Below are 16,465 nucleotides of genomic sequence, written 5' to 3' on the forward strand. Positions count from 1 at the left end.
CTCAGCAGTGGCCACAGGACTGGAAAAGGTCAGTTTTCATTCCAATCTGAAAGAAAGGCAATGCTAGAGAATGCTCAAACTACCACACAATTGCATTCATCTCACACTCTAGCAAACTATTGCTCAAAATTCTCCAAGCCAGGCTTCAATAGAACATGAACCATGAATTTCCAGATTTTGAAGCTGGATTTAGAAAAGTCAGAGGAACCAGAGATCAAATTGCCAACATACGCTGGATCATCAAAAAAGCAAGAGAGTTCCAAGAAAACATCTACTTCTACTTTATTGGCTATGCCAAAGCCTTTGACTGTGTGGATCACAACAAACTGGAAAATTCTGAAAGAGATGGGAATACCAGACCACCTGACCTGCCTCCTGAGAAATGTGTATGCAAGTCAGGAAGCAACAGTTAAAACTGGACATGGAACAATGGACTGTTTCCAAATTGGGAAAGGAGTATGTCAAAGCTGTATATTGTCACCCTGATTATCTTATATGCAGAGTACATCATGAGAAACTCTGGGCTGGATGAAGTACAAGCTCGAATTAAGATTGCCAGGAGAAATACTGATAACCTCAGATATGCAGATGACACCACCCTATGGCAGAAAGTGAAAAAGAACTAAAGAGCCTCTTGATGAAAGTGAAAGAGGAGAGTGGAAACAGATTGAAGCTCAACATTCAGAAAACTAAGATCATGGCATCTGGTCCCATCACTTCATGGCAAATAGATGGGGATGCAATGGAAACAGTGAGAGATTTTATTTTGGGGGGCTCCAAAATCACTGCAGATGGTGACTGCAAGCCATGAAATTAAAAGACGCTTGCTCCTTGGAAGAAAAGTTGTGACCAACCTAGACAGCATATTAAAAAGCAGAGATATTACTTTGCCAACAAAGGTCCGTCTAGTCAAGGCTATGGTTTTTTCCAGTAGTCTTGTATAGATGTGAGAGCTGGTCTATAAAGAAACCTGAGCATCGAAGAATTGATGCTTTTGAACTGTGGTGCTGGAGAAGATTCTTGACAGTCCCTTGCACTGCAAGGAATTCCAACCAGTCCATCCTAAAGGAAATCAGTCCTGACTATTCATTGGAAGGACTGATGCTGAAGTTGAAACTCCAATACTTTGGCCACCTGATGCGAAGAGCTGACTCATTTGAAAAGACCCTGATGCTGGGAAAGACTGAAGGCGGGAGGAAAATGGGATGACAGAGGATGAGATGATAGGATGGCATCACCAACTCAATGGACATGAATTTGAGTTAACTCTGGGAGTTGGTGATGGAAAGGGAGGCCTGGGGTGCTGTAGTCCTTGGGGCCGAAAAGTTTGGACAGGAGTGAGAGACTGAGCAAGCAGGTGAGTTGAGATTCATATGTTATTTTTGTAATTAATTCAGTGTAGTAATTTGAATTCACTCTTTGCCATCATGTGACCCAGCATTTCCTTTAATCTCATGAGTCATATATATTTCCATGGAAAATCTGGTAAATTTCTAAGCCAATAATGTCTAAATAATGTGGTCTTTCCCCCTCCAGTACTTAAGGTGCTCCAGGAACAGCAAAAGAAAAAAAAGTATGTAAGTCCATCATCAAAGCTATTTAACAGATATGAATACTTTATATCTTGTGAAGAAAGCTGCCTTTTTAATATTGCATACAAATCTAAAACTATGGGCGTATGTTTGCCCTTCTCAGTTGTTTTATTTGAAACTGAATTTGATTTGGGTCTTTTTTATACAATATCTTATGTCACTATTTAATGCAAAATATAAATGATATCTACCATCAGGAACTATCTTTAGTTTCTTAGAAAAATAGGCAAGTCACAATATTTCAAAAACTCTTACACATTGCTTTAAAAATAATTCAGAATCACGGTTCTTAAACTTTAACCATCCTAGTAAATCCTTCAACATTCCCCTCTCCTCTCCCCATCGCCCCCTCCAACCCTGCAACAAAAATTAAGGAAGTGCAAAATTAATCCTAAATTCTAACCTGTTCCAGAAAAACCTAAATAACTTAAACTGGTTTATAGTACCTCCCCTTGTTATTTATAGAGTGTTTCAGACTGATGTCTAATGCATCTTTTTTTTTTTTTTTCTTTTTTCTTTTCTGAAGTTATAGTAGTACTGTTCGCAGCTCTGAAGAGACAGCGGAAAAAAGAGCCTCTGATCTTGTCTAAAGAAGACATCAGAGACAACATCGTGAGCTATAATGATGAAGGTGGCGGAGAGGAGGACACTCAGGCCTTTGATATCGGCACCTTGAGGAATCCGGCCGCTATTGAGGAAAAAAAGCTGCGGCGAGATATTATTCCAGAAACCTTATTTATCCCCCGGAGGACTCCGACGGCCCCGGATAACGCGGACGTCCGGGATTTCATCAATGAAAGGCTCAAGGAACACGACCTGGATCCCACGGCGCCTCCCTACGACTCGCTCGCTACCTACGCCTACGAAGGGAACGACTCCATCGCCGAGTCTCTGAGTTCCTTGGAATCAGGTACCACTGATGGAGACCAAAACTACGATTACCTCCGAGAATGGGGCCCTCGGTTTAACAAGCTGGCGGAGATGTACGGCGGCGGGGAAAGCGACAAAGACGCTTAACCAAGGATGTCTGTTCTGCTCCGGCAAGAGAAAATTAACTTGACCCACACCGTCTCCACTTCACAATGTTTGATATTCCAGGAGAATTTTCCTGCCACTCAGCACAATTTTCTTTCCCCATTTCCTTTTTAATTTGTTCAGTAATTACATTAATTCTTCCCTGTAGGATGTCTCATGGAATATATACGACATTTTATTTAATCACTTCCAAGAGCCAAAGCTATGGAAATTTAGTGTCGTTCATCTTAGGAAATAAAAGATAATTTCAGAATCATGAACAGGATAGTCGTTCCTTAAACAACCTCACAGACAAGCCACTTCTGTTAGGTACATGCCCTGCCCTTGCAAATGAAACTTTTAAAAAGGTGAAGAAAAATTTTAAAGTATATCCTGTTCTGTATATTAAATTAAAAAACAAAAACATGTACATGTGGTGTTAGTAGATGTGATATGCAACCTGGTATACAAACGTTTGTGCAATTTCATTTCATCAAATTCTATCTGCTAATGTTTTATATTTATATTTTTGTATTTATTTTTAAAAAATAAACCAGTTTTTACAACTACCTTGTCTCTAGCTTCTTTTTTCCCCCCTAGGAAGAAAGCATTCTCCAGGGACTAAATATTTTGGTACAGAATTACACTGAATGCAGGTAAGAACACAAAGTCGTTATAATTACTATTGAGTAACCAAATCCATATGATTTACATAAGAATTATTTTTCCAATCAGTCGTGCTATTTTGTGATATATGAAAAACCCTTCACATTAAAAATGATCGTCATTTACAGATCACCTAAAAATTTACCATGTAAGAAAATTTAAAACATGACCATCTTGCTGCTAAATATCCCCAAACACCAGCAATGCAGTCATTTCATTTTGTTTTTAACTCACTAAAATAATATCTGAAAGAATGAAACGTTTTCTTATTTTTGTATGACATTTGTGCTATTCAGGTTTATGGGCAATAATAGTTCAGACAGATTTCATACTGAAATAATCTTTTAATGGAAAATATGCTTACCTCCCACAGTGACTTTGAAATGCTAGTAATGACAGTAATAATGCTGAGTATTCCATTAAGATACAGCAATGTAATTATGTAAAGTTTCCAGAAATCCATTACATATTACATATTTGTAACAAAGTCTGTTTTTCTGTCAATGAATGATTGAATAGAAAGGAAAAGAAGTACTGACTGTTAATTATCCAGAGTTCCTGAGATTCAGGGAAGCCAACTACCATTAACTGATGCCTCTTTTCTCAAGATCCAAGCATGATTTATTCATAAATGGAGCACTTTGTTGGGTCTACACTAGGAAGTCACATTCCCTGCCGAGTTTATTGTAAACAATACCAAAGATCTCTGTGCTTTCCAATTAGTGAAAATGGTATGCTTTTGGAGTGAGTCAGAGGGCAATATTGACATATCCTTAACGCAGAATTAATTTTTTCAATCTTCTTGAATGATATTTTTCCCCCAGCTTCCAGGCTAAAATACATACATCCCTCTGACCACAGAGGTTTTAGTTTTCATAGTAATATAATCATGAAAGAAAAACAACCCATGTGTTTTAATTAAAATTACAGTCACATTAGAAAGCTAAGTGACACATCAGACTATAGTAAAGCCTAAGTTGGTCAGCTTCCTATATTCCAAGAACCCATTCTCACATTCAGAAAGTTGACTGTCAGAAATACAAAATTTAAGGGAAATAGAACATTTGATCATATATGCTGAACTAAAGAGAAAATGCTATATTCAAATAAAATCAGCAAAAAATAGAAAAGATAAAAGAAAGTCTATCTCATGAGCATTTTGCATTAGTTTATGTTCAAACTATACTGTTCATCTGATTGAAAATTAGTTTAAAGAGTTCCAGCATTAGTTATTTTTATTACTATTAGATGTCAGTAATTAGAATTTGAATATTTATAATTATCCTCATTCAGATAATTTCAGACATTAACTTGCTCTGCCATTTACTTTGTCATCCAGTTTTTATATATTTTAAGAATCAGTGAGCTATCATTCAAACCAGGCTTACAAAAATTCTTTTTTAAAAAGATTGATTAACAGGCTTCTTTGGCAATATAAAATCTATGTTTCACAGAAATCATTTTCAAAAGTATTGAGACAGTCCTTGGTATCAGATACTCTAATATTTTTTGATAATGAAGGTGATGTGTTATATAATTAATTTCTTGGAGACTCTGAAACTAAAATGTATACCTATAATGATGGGCTCAGACTGTAAGTTTCTCTTACACTATGCTCTCCCAAAGGCATGCCCAATACATAGATTATTCTATATCCACAATTTCTTTTATATGGGCAGTGGGGAAAAATGTCTCTCAGTGACATGCTGATTTTATGAGACAACTATGCACCTATTCCTTCATTCATCTATTATTTTGATCACTTATTATAAAAATCAAAATATTCTAGATACTAGAGATGTAATATTAACAATCATATGTAATTTTTATATATGCATGTAATTCCTCTACTAATGCAAATGGGGGGGGGGGGGCGGGTAAAATAGTTACCCAAACAGAATTTGTAACAAAATACCTATTACTAACTTTTTAAAGCACGATGAAAAGTCATTATTTTGTTGTCCTTTTTCATGTTTTAAATATTCAGATAACAGAAATAAAATGGTTTACAAACCTTTGGTCATTAGAAATGGTGATTAAGTTAATCAGTTCCCCTTTTTCTATTTTCAACAAAATATCCAAGAAAATTTATGTAACAATAAAGTCATGCTCTTAGTCTGAGTTTTTCTCTGCATAAGTAGATATTGTCACACAACTGCAAGAGTTCCAGACACTTTTCAGTAGACTCAAATGTATAAACCGTAAGTAATTAGATGTTTGGGCTTCCCTGGTGGCTCAGATGGTGAAGAATCTGCTTGCAATGTGGGAGACATGGGCTTGATTCCTGGGTTGGGAAGATCCCCTGGAGGAGGGCATGGCAGCCCACTCCAGTATTCCTGCCTGGAGAATCCCAATGGACTGTAGCCCACCAGGCTCCTCTGTCCATGGGCTTGCAGAGTCGGACATGACTGAGTGACTAAGCACAGCACAATTAGATGTTTGAATGTGAAGTCACTCAGTCGTGTCCGACTTTTGCGACCCCATGGACTGTAGCCTACCAGGCTCCTCTGTCCATGGGATTTTCCAGGCAATAGTACTAGAGTGGATTGCCATTTCCTTCTCCAAGGGATCTTCCCAACCCAGGGATTGAACCCAGGTCTCCCGCATCCTAGACAGACGCTTTACCGTCTGAGTCCTAAATACCAAGGCTCAAGGTCTAGTGAAAGTCAGCTCTGCCATCTTGGACCTAATTGGCTCTAACCAGTTTTTTTATGGCTGTGTCATTCCTAACAAAATCAATTTATCTAACTAATTGTAATCCAATTATAAAAAATTCTGATCATGCATGACTTTTTAGTATTTTGCATACCTTTTTTTTTTTTTTTTACTGAAAACACAGTTCCTACTTTCCTTTAGCAACCAAGAACTAACTTTTATATTAGCATTTTATAGATTGGCCAGCATAAATACCAGTGATAGTCTCTAAAACCCTTGCTTTCTTAGAACATTTTAGGATGGCACCAAACATTATTCATTTATAGTCCCAAATCTCTTTAGTTTCTCTGTAAAAGGAAATTAGTGTTTAGTAGTAAATTAGATGTTTAGGATGGTCTAAAATAAATAAGATTAAGAATTGAGAATTAGGGATGTCTACATATTCAGGTTCATTTATCAATACATCTACTAGGAATCTATAAATAATGACTTCACCAGCTACAGCCCTCCCTGTGGGCACTGGCTTACCCTGTACTGTACCTCCCTACCCAGTGGCCTTGCTCCTGGATGGGCACCACTGGGTGGCTCTGAAGAACTAGGCAAGCTGCAGTTGCTGGTGGCAGTGAAGGGAACCTCCCTGACTCACATGTTGCCCCTCCAGACCTACTACAAATGCTCTCTGTTCCTGAGCTTGAGGTAAAATAGACCCTTGGTATCCTTTTTCACCTGGCTGTCAGCCCTTCCTATTGCTCTGTAAGAGTTCAGTACTGGCCTAGAGAGAGGGCACTCCAGCTTGGACATCCTGTAGGTTGAAAATGTTAAGATAGTAGCATCTGGTTAATTTTGCTTAGCTGCTGGAGACAGCTGAGTCTTTCCTTCTTCACTCCAATGCTTCATTCAACACCAAGACTTTTTAGTTGTTGTGGACTATACCTTTTTGGGCAAATTCCCCATCCAAGAAGTTGGATACTTTCATCTTCAAACCATACACAGAATCCCACCATTTTTCACCATTTCCATTGCTAACCTGAACCATCTACATCTGCTTTCTTGATTATTAGCAGCACTTAACTTCCCTAACTGTTCTCTCTCCTGTCACCTTGTCCCACTCACACTCCACCATCAGCACTGAGATCAAAGAAATATTTTAAAAAAAATGAATTTCCCATTTGATTGTTCCCTGGTTCTAAACTCTCTCCTTCTTCATTTTATTCAAGAGTAGAAGGCAAGCTCCTTATGATGGCCTAAAGTCCTCTCCAGAACCATTGACCTCATCTCCCATTTATTTACTCCAGCTCCCAGTTACTCACTCACTCTTTGCTGTTCCCCTCTGACTTCATGTGTGTGACCATTCCTTCTATCCCCCACTGTGTCCTTACTTTCCTCAGGTTCTTTATGAAATGCTATCTTAATTCAGGTCTGCCCTGTCCACCTTACTTAATGGAAAGTCCCTCAGTCATGTGGGACTCTTTGCGATCCTATGGACTATACAGTCCATGGAATTCTTCAGGCCAGAATACTGGAGTGGGTAGCCTTTCCCTTCTCCAGGGGATCTTCCCAATTTAGGGATTGAACCCAGGTCTCCCACAATGCATGTGGATTCTTTACTAACTGAGCTATCAGGGAAGCCCTGAGCTATAAGTGAAGCCCAAAGTCGCTCAGTCGTGTCCGACTCTTTGTGACCCTTACTTAGAGTTATAGAATTTCCCTAGGCTGACCCATTGCTCTTACACTGCAATGGTTGTCTCCCTAACACTACCACCATTTTAATGTGTTATATGACTGATTTGTTACTCTGATTATTTTCTGTCTCTCTCAAATAGAATGTGAAATTCACGACAACATGGATTTTGTGTTTTGTTCATCGTGCTGTCCAATAAACAGAATGTATCTGTCTGTTTAGGTATTCAATAAACACTTGGAAGAATTCATAAATATTGTGCTATTTATCACACATTATTATATTAAAATTTTAAATGTATATGTATACATATTATACTTATTGTATTTCTGTCTCCTTTTTAGATAGCAAATTACTCAAGGTTATAGGAGGTGTCTCTTTGTTCATTTACCAAGAACCATTTTACTTCAAGACTGATACTGTACTTAGTACTTGAGTATTGTTTTAGGATAATTGTTGATTAGCCATGATGATCTTGGCTAATTGTTCTAGGAAACTAGAGGTGCATCTTTTTTTTACAATTTTAATATGAAAATTTTATGTCATATATTTACTTTTGATATGGTTTCAGATTCAACATTGTAGCTAACCTTCAAGAAATTACCACTTACTGATTTTTTGTATAGTATTATAGCAAAGAAGAATTTTCACAATTATCTGAAAAGACTTTTAAGATACTTCTGTCTTTTCCAATTACTTATCTGAGTGAGGCCAGATAAGTAATTATATCATTCATTATATCAACCAAAATAACATATCACATCAAATTAAAGACAGAAGCAGAGAAGGACACACAAATCTGAGAAAGTCAAAACAATGTTTTAAATGAAGTTATATGGTAAATGTGTTTGGAATATTTACAAAGTGCTGAAAACTATAATAGTGGGAATTGACATAAAATAAGTGCTAGAGGAAGAAACCGACTAACTTTTCAGGTTCTGTTCTGATGTGGATGGAGTCTGGGACATGACTTTCAGGAAATTAAGACTGCAAAAAACTCAAGTAAAGGGAAAGTTGATCAGGGAAAGTTCTGAGAAAAATTATAATGAAAGGGAACAGAAGACCAGAGCCCTGAGGAAGACTATTCTGCTTCTTTGCCAAAAGGCACTGGTGTTCAATGTTTGAACTGATCTGCTTCTTGTATTCTTTTCTTGTTTGTTTCCTACTGGCTGTGATTACTAACATAGAGTTCCATTTGTATTTTCTTGATTTCTTGTAAATGTCTCACTTGTTGAAACTGCCAAAATATACCAAGCTACTGATATGCAAAGAGAATAGCCTGTAAATTGACCTAGGCACGGATGCTTCCTCCATGGCTCAGCGGTAAAGAATCTGCCTGCAATGCAGGATATGCTGATTCAATCCCTGGGTCAGGAAGATCCCCTGGAGAAGGGCATGGTAACCCACTCCAGTATTCTTGCCTGGAGAATCCCATGGACTGATGGGCTACAATAGGGCCCCAAAGAGTGGGACATGACTGAAGATGCTGAACATGCAAGCACAAACTCAGGAGACAACCTTGAATAAAGAACTCACACACAAAAAAGAAAATGATCCGAGGGAATTAATGTAAATGAACAAAGATACTTGGAGTTAAAGGTACACTGATGGTTAAAGACAAAAATAAAAATATAAACAAATATGAATTCAAAACAAATAAAACAATCTGGCAAAACTATAATTTTTCATCCACTCAAACATTTTTTTATACATATTATACTCTCTTCATCCACTTTCCACAATAATTTTTATTTCTTTAAGATTACAAATATTGTATTTACTTCCATGCTGAACTAGCTAAGTCATTTTCAGATGTGGACACCAGCTAAGCAAAAAAAGAGGAGAAAAGGCTCATTTCACAACTCAAATTAGTAAGAGCAAAAACAAACGAAAAAAGGCAAATAAAATTACTTGGTTTAACCTTACTTTCTACTACTATTATACATGGGATTCTTTTAGAATATGCATAAATTAGTAGTGCAGTAGACTTTTTTTATTAAATTATTTTCATAGGAAAGAATTAATAAGAACATAAAAGAGTTTTGGTAGACAACCTGTCAAAGTTCTTTTCCAGCTGTGGAACTATCCTGAATTTGGAACATGACATTTACAACTCCACAGGAAGAATAGCACAGCAACTTCGTTCCCAAATTTATCTGAACAAACCTCCTACACAATGTGAAATATTTAGAAGCTTTCCTAAGACTCTTGCCATGATCTTTGCCTCTCTCCTTTTACAATCAAGAGGATTTTAAATGAGTTTTTAATCAATATGTAAAATCTATGCCACTGTGTTACAGTTTACATTTATTTCCATTATCCCCACTATTAATATAGCTTATAATAAATCTTTACTAAATGATTTTGTCAATGTCAATGAAACGTTGTGAAAAACAGTGAAACAGTGATTGATTGTACTTCTGGCACATTCTACTTTTCTTTTAGAAGAGCAGCGCTTTAGCACTACAAAGTTATTTATTTGAAATTATTATTTACGTTTTCCCATCTTTATTGAGATACAATTGATATATAACATGGTGTTAGCTTAAGTGTACAACATAATGATGATATATGTATACATCTTAACTACATAGCTTTCATATTTGTTTATTCAAAGAGTTAAACCTTTTTACAGGTAGAATTTATCTCTGCCTTCGTAATGACTCTGAGCAAAGAAAATAGTTTTTCAAAAGGGAGTAGGCACTTTAGTAGTGCCAACATATGGAACACTCTATGCTAGACCTTTCTAATTTAGATTAAAGCAACCCTTAATTTTTAGGTTGCATTTGGTTAAACACTTTAACGTGATAAAATGCTAGTTTCAACCAATGCATTGGACACCTAAGTAGGTATTACATTAATACTTGTTGAGTGATTGATTAATCTTGGCATTCTAATCTTTTGTTTTCTAATTTTGGCACTGTGGAAAATGTCAGGTTCCATGCCTTCTCTACCCTCAACCAAAAAGGCAACATGTTTCATTCATATTTGAAAAAGCATATTCTAGAAATGTCACAGTAACCTTTTAAGATGACAGTCTCTGCCTAGGAATTCTTGACAGCAGCTATGCACAATTATGCCAGCTATATATCGAAACTTTTTTACATCATCTTCCAAAAGCGATAGTCTGAGCAGACAGCATTTAGATGATGGGAGGAAATGCAAACTTGATGCACACTTTTATAAGCTTTGAGATAAGAATAGAATAAGTAAGGTTCCATTTCTGGTTTATTCTTGTTGAAATGAGTAATTTATTTAAAGGTAATCATAATAGGTTTTCATTCCTTTGTGAAGTTTATCTCAATGGCTTATTAATATAAAACACTGAACACAATTTTTGTGCCTTGATGCTTTCATTGATGTATTTTTTTCAATTTTATTGAAAAGTAAGAAAAATAAAGACAAATGCCAGAGTTGTTCTCCAGATCATTTAAAATATAGTGATGCATCTCTTAAGTAGTAAACATAAGGACCTAAAATATAAATGATTAAGAATATCTTTAATGTGTGTTCTTATACATAGAATATTAAGGTTATGTATAATTTATGATAATAGTAATGAACCTACCTGCCAATGCGTCAGGAAGATCGCCTGGAGCAAGAAATGACAAGCCAATCCAGTTTTCTTACCTGGGGAATCCCATGGACAAAGGAGCCTGGTGGGCTACAGTGCATGGGGTCACAAAGAATCTGACATGACTGAATCGACTTAGCACACATGCAATGATTAATATGATAGAGATGATGATGATAAGGATAATTTTAAGTAACATTTGTGTGCCTAATATTCTAGAGTTTGTTCAAAGTCTTACATATACCTTTAAGTGTCACAATGACTCTGTAAGGTAAGTACTACTATCATCTCCATTTTATGTATGAGGAAATACAAGTGAGGATTAAATAAAATTGTCCAAGTTTCTACTCTTTTTATACAGTGGAGCTGGGAAACACAATTGGCTCAGTTCTAAGGTTGGTGCTCTTTAACCCAAGCTTTTATTTTTGGTAAGGATAAAATAATAGAATCTTTATATCTCAGGGTAGTAATGATAATGAGGAGATTTCTATCAAGTGTTATTTATAGAAAATGAACTTTTTAATTAAACAATAGGTCGTTGCATTTAAAACACACAATTGGCTTTAGCTTCATGGCTGGGACTGGGCTATCATCTAGGCCAGTAAAATTTCTGTAATTCTGAACTCAGTTTAGCTGGGGTTTTTCCCCTTGGGCTCTCTAACATAGGAGGGTCATATTCAATAATCCATTCCTCAACTGGGCCACAAGTGTGTGGAGAGACCATTGAAAAATTGAAATAGTAAAGAGAGTATTTCTCTGGTAAGTGAACATGAATGATGTCCTTTTTTTGTGGGGGGGGGGGGGAGGGCGCCAGGACCAACAATCACCAGCTGCCCTATTAGCAAAAATTATGCTTCCGAAATCTCTTGATGTCGATTCCACACGTAGAGCAAACGAGCTGCCCTATGTGTGCGACTCACGACAGAAGCCCTTTTTTTTTTTTTTGTCCTTTTTAATGTTAAAGGGGTGGGAGTTTCCTGTAAGCATGAGCAAAGGAGTCCTTAGAGAAGACTAGTGTGTGTGTTGAGGGGTGGAGACCCCAGGGCCAGAAATTAAGCAATACTGGAGCAGGTAAATCAACCCTGAGTACTTGTTGGAAGGACTGATGCTGAAGTTGAAATTCCAGTATTTTGGTCATCTGAAGCAAACAGCTGACTCATTGGAAAAGTCCCCGATGCTGGGAAAGATTGAGGGCAGAGGGAGAAGAGGACATCTGAGGATAAGACGGTTAGACACATCAATGATGCAATGAACTTCAACTTGGGCAAACTTCGGGAGATAATGAGGGAGAGAGAGGCCTGGCCTGCTGTAGTCCATGGGGTTGCAAAGAGTCAAACATGACTGGGCGACTGAACAACAACAGCAACAGAGCTTAGGGTAAATATATCCACTTGTGGGGGGGGGGCACTTACGGTTTAAAAGCTTGAAGAGCATCTATTTGAATAAGTCACTATGCTTCTAAGTTTGGTAAGCTAGATGGCAGTTCCACAAGTGTCCATGGTCTAGAGCCCAGTGACTGCACTGTGGGAGAAGAAATGACACCTTGATTTGAATCTACGATTCCAGTGGCCCCACAGGGATGAGCACATACCTGGCTGAGGAGATCTCGTGATGAGATGGAGCATTTTGAGGGAAATCTATCAGCAAAGTCTAGCGCGAGGATCCAGTGATGATGGTCACACACCTATTAGCTCCAGCAGAAGGCACCATGTCTATTCTCTCCGTGGCCTCCAGAATGACATAGGAAGTCCCCACAAAGGGGAAGAGCACAAACTCTATAAGAATTCTCTGGATTCAGAGTTGACTGGGGCCTCCTCATCATTGGAGATGAAATCTGGTTCATCTGGGTCGCTCTCTGAAAAAGAGTGAAAGATACTCCGGACCTTATCAACCTAAGGAGAGTTGTGCTGCATCCAATCTCTTCCTTGAGCTTTGAGCCTTTGATATAATAACTGTAATAGAAGGGTGAGCTCCTGCAAGTCATAAAAATCCTAGTAAGCAGGGGAAGGGATTTTTCTCTCTTATAGGGCTTGTGCCTTTGGTTTGGACTCTCCCTCCTCATTTGAAGACTTGGTGATGGCATTGGGATTCTTGGTGGCAGCTCCCTTGGCTTTAATTCTCATTGACCTGGTCCTGGGGTGGCCCCTTATGAGTGGGTGGAGTGAGGATAATCAGTATCACTCAAGAATCTGGCCTTCAGATTCTGGGAGTCTTTTAGAAGGTTATGTATATTGGGGTCAGCTTCCCTCGTGGCTCAGCAGTAAAGAATCTGCTTGCAGTGCAGACTCAGGAGACACTGGTTCAATCCCTGGGTCTGGAAGACCTCCTGAAAGAAGGCATAGCAATGCATTCTGGTATTCTTACCTGGAAAATCCCATGGACAGAGAAGCCTAGGGGGTTACAGTCCATAGGGTTGCAAAGAAACATGACTGAAGTGACTGAGCACAGCACAGCACAGCACATTTTGGGGTCCTTGGAAAACCAGACAATTGCCTCATTTCTGGTGAAGTGAATAACAGTTCAGAGTTAGTATTAAACACTATTCTACCAACTGTCAATCAGCCCCCTAGCTACCCACCCGCTCCTACTGTACCAGGTCTTTTAAAATATTTTGCATCTGAAGACAGATGGTCCCTGAAAAGATCTGCAGTGGACATCCCCTGGTGGGGGAATAGGTAGTCACTTCCCTCTCCAGGATGTTTCAATAGATCTCACAGAGATGTGGTCAGCCTTCCCTAGAGTGATGGAATCAGGATCATTCAGACCTAGACCTGGAGAGTGAAGAATTAGGGTTTTGGGGTGTGAGTATGCCTGGGTGCTGAGCAGTGCCCAGGCTGCTTTTATGGGCATTTCCCATTTGGTTAGGAGTTTGATGGGCTTTCCTGGTAGCTCAGACAGTAAAGAATGTGTGTGTAATATAGGAGATCTGGGTTTGATCCTTGGGTTGAGAAGATCCCCTGGAGAAGGGAATGGTTACCCATTTCAATATTCTTACCTGGAGAATTCCATAGACAGAGAAGCCTGGCAGGATTTAGAGCTTAGTGTTCTGGTACAGCCTGAAAACACAACAGCAAGGGAAAGAGAACCTCCCCCTCTTCCTTCTAGGGTCACTGCCTGGCACATTTATACAGTATCCCACACTTGGGAGGGAGGAAGTTTCCACTTTCCTCTCTTGGCCACTAACCAACATCATTGGACCTTGTGAAAACTTAGCCAATTGTCCTAAGAGTTGGTAGTTGGGTTCTTATGTACCTTTGGGAAACACACCTAAAGTCTAACACCTGCGGAGGAACATTACTCCCTTTCCTGTAGGTGGAAAACACATCTGTAGCACCTGAAACCAGCTCCAGTCATCAGTGCTCTGAGGTTCAGGAGGATTCTGGTTGCTTTTGTCAGAGTTTGCATTTTTGCATTTTGGAATGGAAATTTGAGATAAAACTCAGTACAATCAGTACAATGCAGTGAAAAATAGCACATGTAGGCCAGTAAGAGTGGACCTTTTCTAGATAGAGTTACCCACCTGGGAGAGCCCCTCAGTAAGGCATGTGTAGCTAAAGAGCATTCCTCATGGTAATAGCAAGCTTGATTGGATCCACTCTACTCATAAAACCAATTGTTCTGAGGTAATATTTGTAACATAAAGTCCTAAGGTGTTGGGTGGTGAGCCCTGGTTCAACATGGGAAGTGAAATAGAGAAATCCATTACTCATAAGTCCTGGAAAAAAGTACAGAGTCTGCCCTGAGAGGAAACATGAAGCTCAACTCAGGGAACAAGTAGAGAGAGTAGGGCAGGAAATGGGCCCATGATTTTATTAGGGTCACAAGTGGAGTGCTTGGTTCCTAGGCTAAGGAAGTGTTGGTCAATTCAAACTACAAGGAACAGGGTTTTGATATGCTACTGTTACAAATTATCACAAATTTAGCGCCATAAAAACATCAAATGTTTATTAACTTGCAGTTCAGAACTTCAGTACTTCAGTGATCTGATGGTTGTTGTTCAGTGGCGAAGTCAAGTCTGACTATTTGCAACTTCATGGACTGCAACAAACCAGGCTTCATTGTCTTTCATTATCTCCCAGAGTTTGCTGAAACTTATGTCCATTGAGTTAGTGATGCCATCCAAACATCTTATCCTCTGTTGCCCCTTTCTCCTCTTGCCCTCATTTCTTTCCCAGTATCAGAGTCTTCCAGTGAGTCAGCTCTTCCCATCAGGCAACCAAAGTATTGGAGCTTCAGTTTCAGCATCAATCCTTTCAATGAATATTCAGGGTTGATTTTCTTTAGGATGGACTGGTTTGATCTCCTTGAATCCAAGGGACTCTCAAGAGTCTTCTCCAGCAATGTAATTCTAAAATATGAATTCTTCCTCACTCAGCCTTCTTTATAGTCCAACTCTTACATCCATACTGGTCTTAAAAAGTTAAAATCAAGGTGTCCATCAGGTTCGGTTCCTTAATGCCATCTGTAGGGGAGAATCTGGAGAAGGCAATGGCACCCCAATCCAGTACTTTTGCTAGAAAATCCCATGGATGGAGGAGCCTGGTAGGCTGCAGTCCGTGGGGTCGCTAAGAGTCGGACACAACTGAGCGACTTCACTTTCACTTTTCACTTTCATGCAGTGAAGAAGGAAATGGCAACCCACTCCAGTGTTCTTGCCTGGAGAATCCCAGGGATGGGGAGCTTGGTGGGCTGCCGTCTATGGGGTCGCACAGAGTCGGACACAACTGAAGTGACTTAGCATGCAGAGTATGTTTCCCCATCTATTTCAAATGAAGTGATGGGACCAGATGTCATGATCTTAGTTTTCTGAATGTTGAGCTTTAATCCAACTTTTTAACTCTCCTTTTTCACTTTCATCAAGAGGCTCTTTAGTTCTTCTTCACTGTCTGCCATAAGGTTGGTGTCATCTGCATATCTGAGGTTATTGATGTTTCTTTCGGCAATCTTGATTCCAGCTTGTACTTCATCCAGCCCAGCATTTCTCATGATGTACTCTGCATATAAGTTAAATAAGCACAGTGACAATAAACAGCCTTGACGGACTCCTTTTCCTATTTGGAACCAGTCTGTTGTCCATGCCCAGTTCTAACTGTTGCTTCCTGACCTGCATACAGATTTCTCAAGAGGCAGATCAGGTGGTCTGGTATTCCCATCTCTTTCAGAATTTTCCACAGTTTATTGTGATCCACACAGTCAAAGGCTTTGGCATAGTCAATAAAGCAGAAATAGATGTTTTTCTGGAACTTTCTTGCTTTTTCGATGATCCAGCAGATGTTGGTAATT

At 38.8% G+C, this 16,465-nt stretch overlaps 1 protein-coding gene and 1 non-coding gene across 5 annotated transcripts in view; one reads left to right on the forward strand and one right to left on the reverse strand.

The window, feature by feature from the left end:
* Positions 1-3,175, forward strand: part of CDH10 (cadherin 10) — a 186,834-nt gene extending 183,659 nt beyond the window's left edge. For 3 of the 4 annotated variants that reach the window (XM_061393819.1, XM_061393820.1, XM_061393822.1), the window contains one exon: positions 2,119-3,175. In XM_061393819.1, the coding sequence (XP_061249803.1) occupies positions 2,119-2,609 (491 nt within the window). In that variant the 3' untranslated portion in view covers positions 2,610-3,175. The remainder of the gene's footprint in view (positions 1-2,118) is intronic. The other variant, XM_061393821.1, reaches the window with a different exon arrangement.
* An 8,810-nt stretch (positions 3,176-11,985) lies between these two features.
* LOC133233865 (U11 spliceosomal RNA) lies at positions 11,986-12,118 on the reverse strand. The gene has a single exon (XR_009731909.1). It is a non-coding gene; the product is annotated as a U11 spliceosomal RNA (small nuclear RNA).
* Between the last annotated feature and the right edge of the window lie 4,347 nt (positions 12,119-16,465).

Source organism: Bos javanicus, chromosome 20 (assembly GCF_032452875.1).
Source record: "Bos javanicus breed banteng chromosome 20, ARS-OSU_banteng_1.0, whole genome shotgun sequence".
Lineage (NCBI taxonomy): Eukaryota > Metazoa > Chordata > Mammalia > Artiodactyla > Bovidae > Bos > Bos javanicus.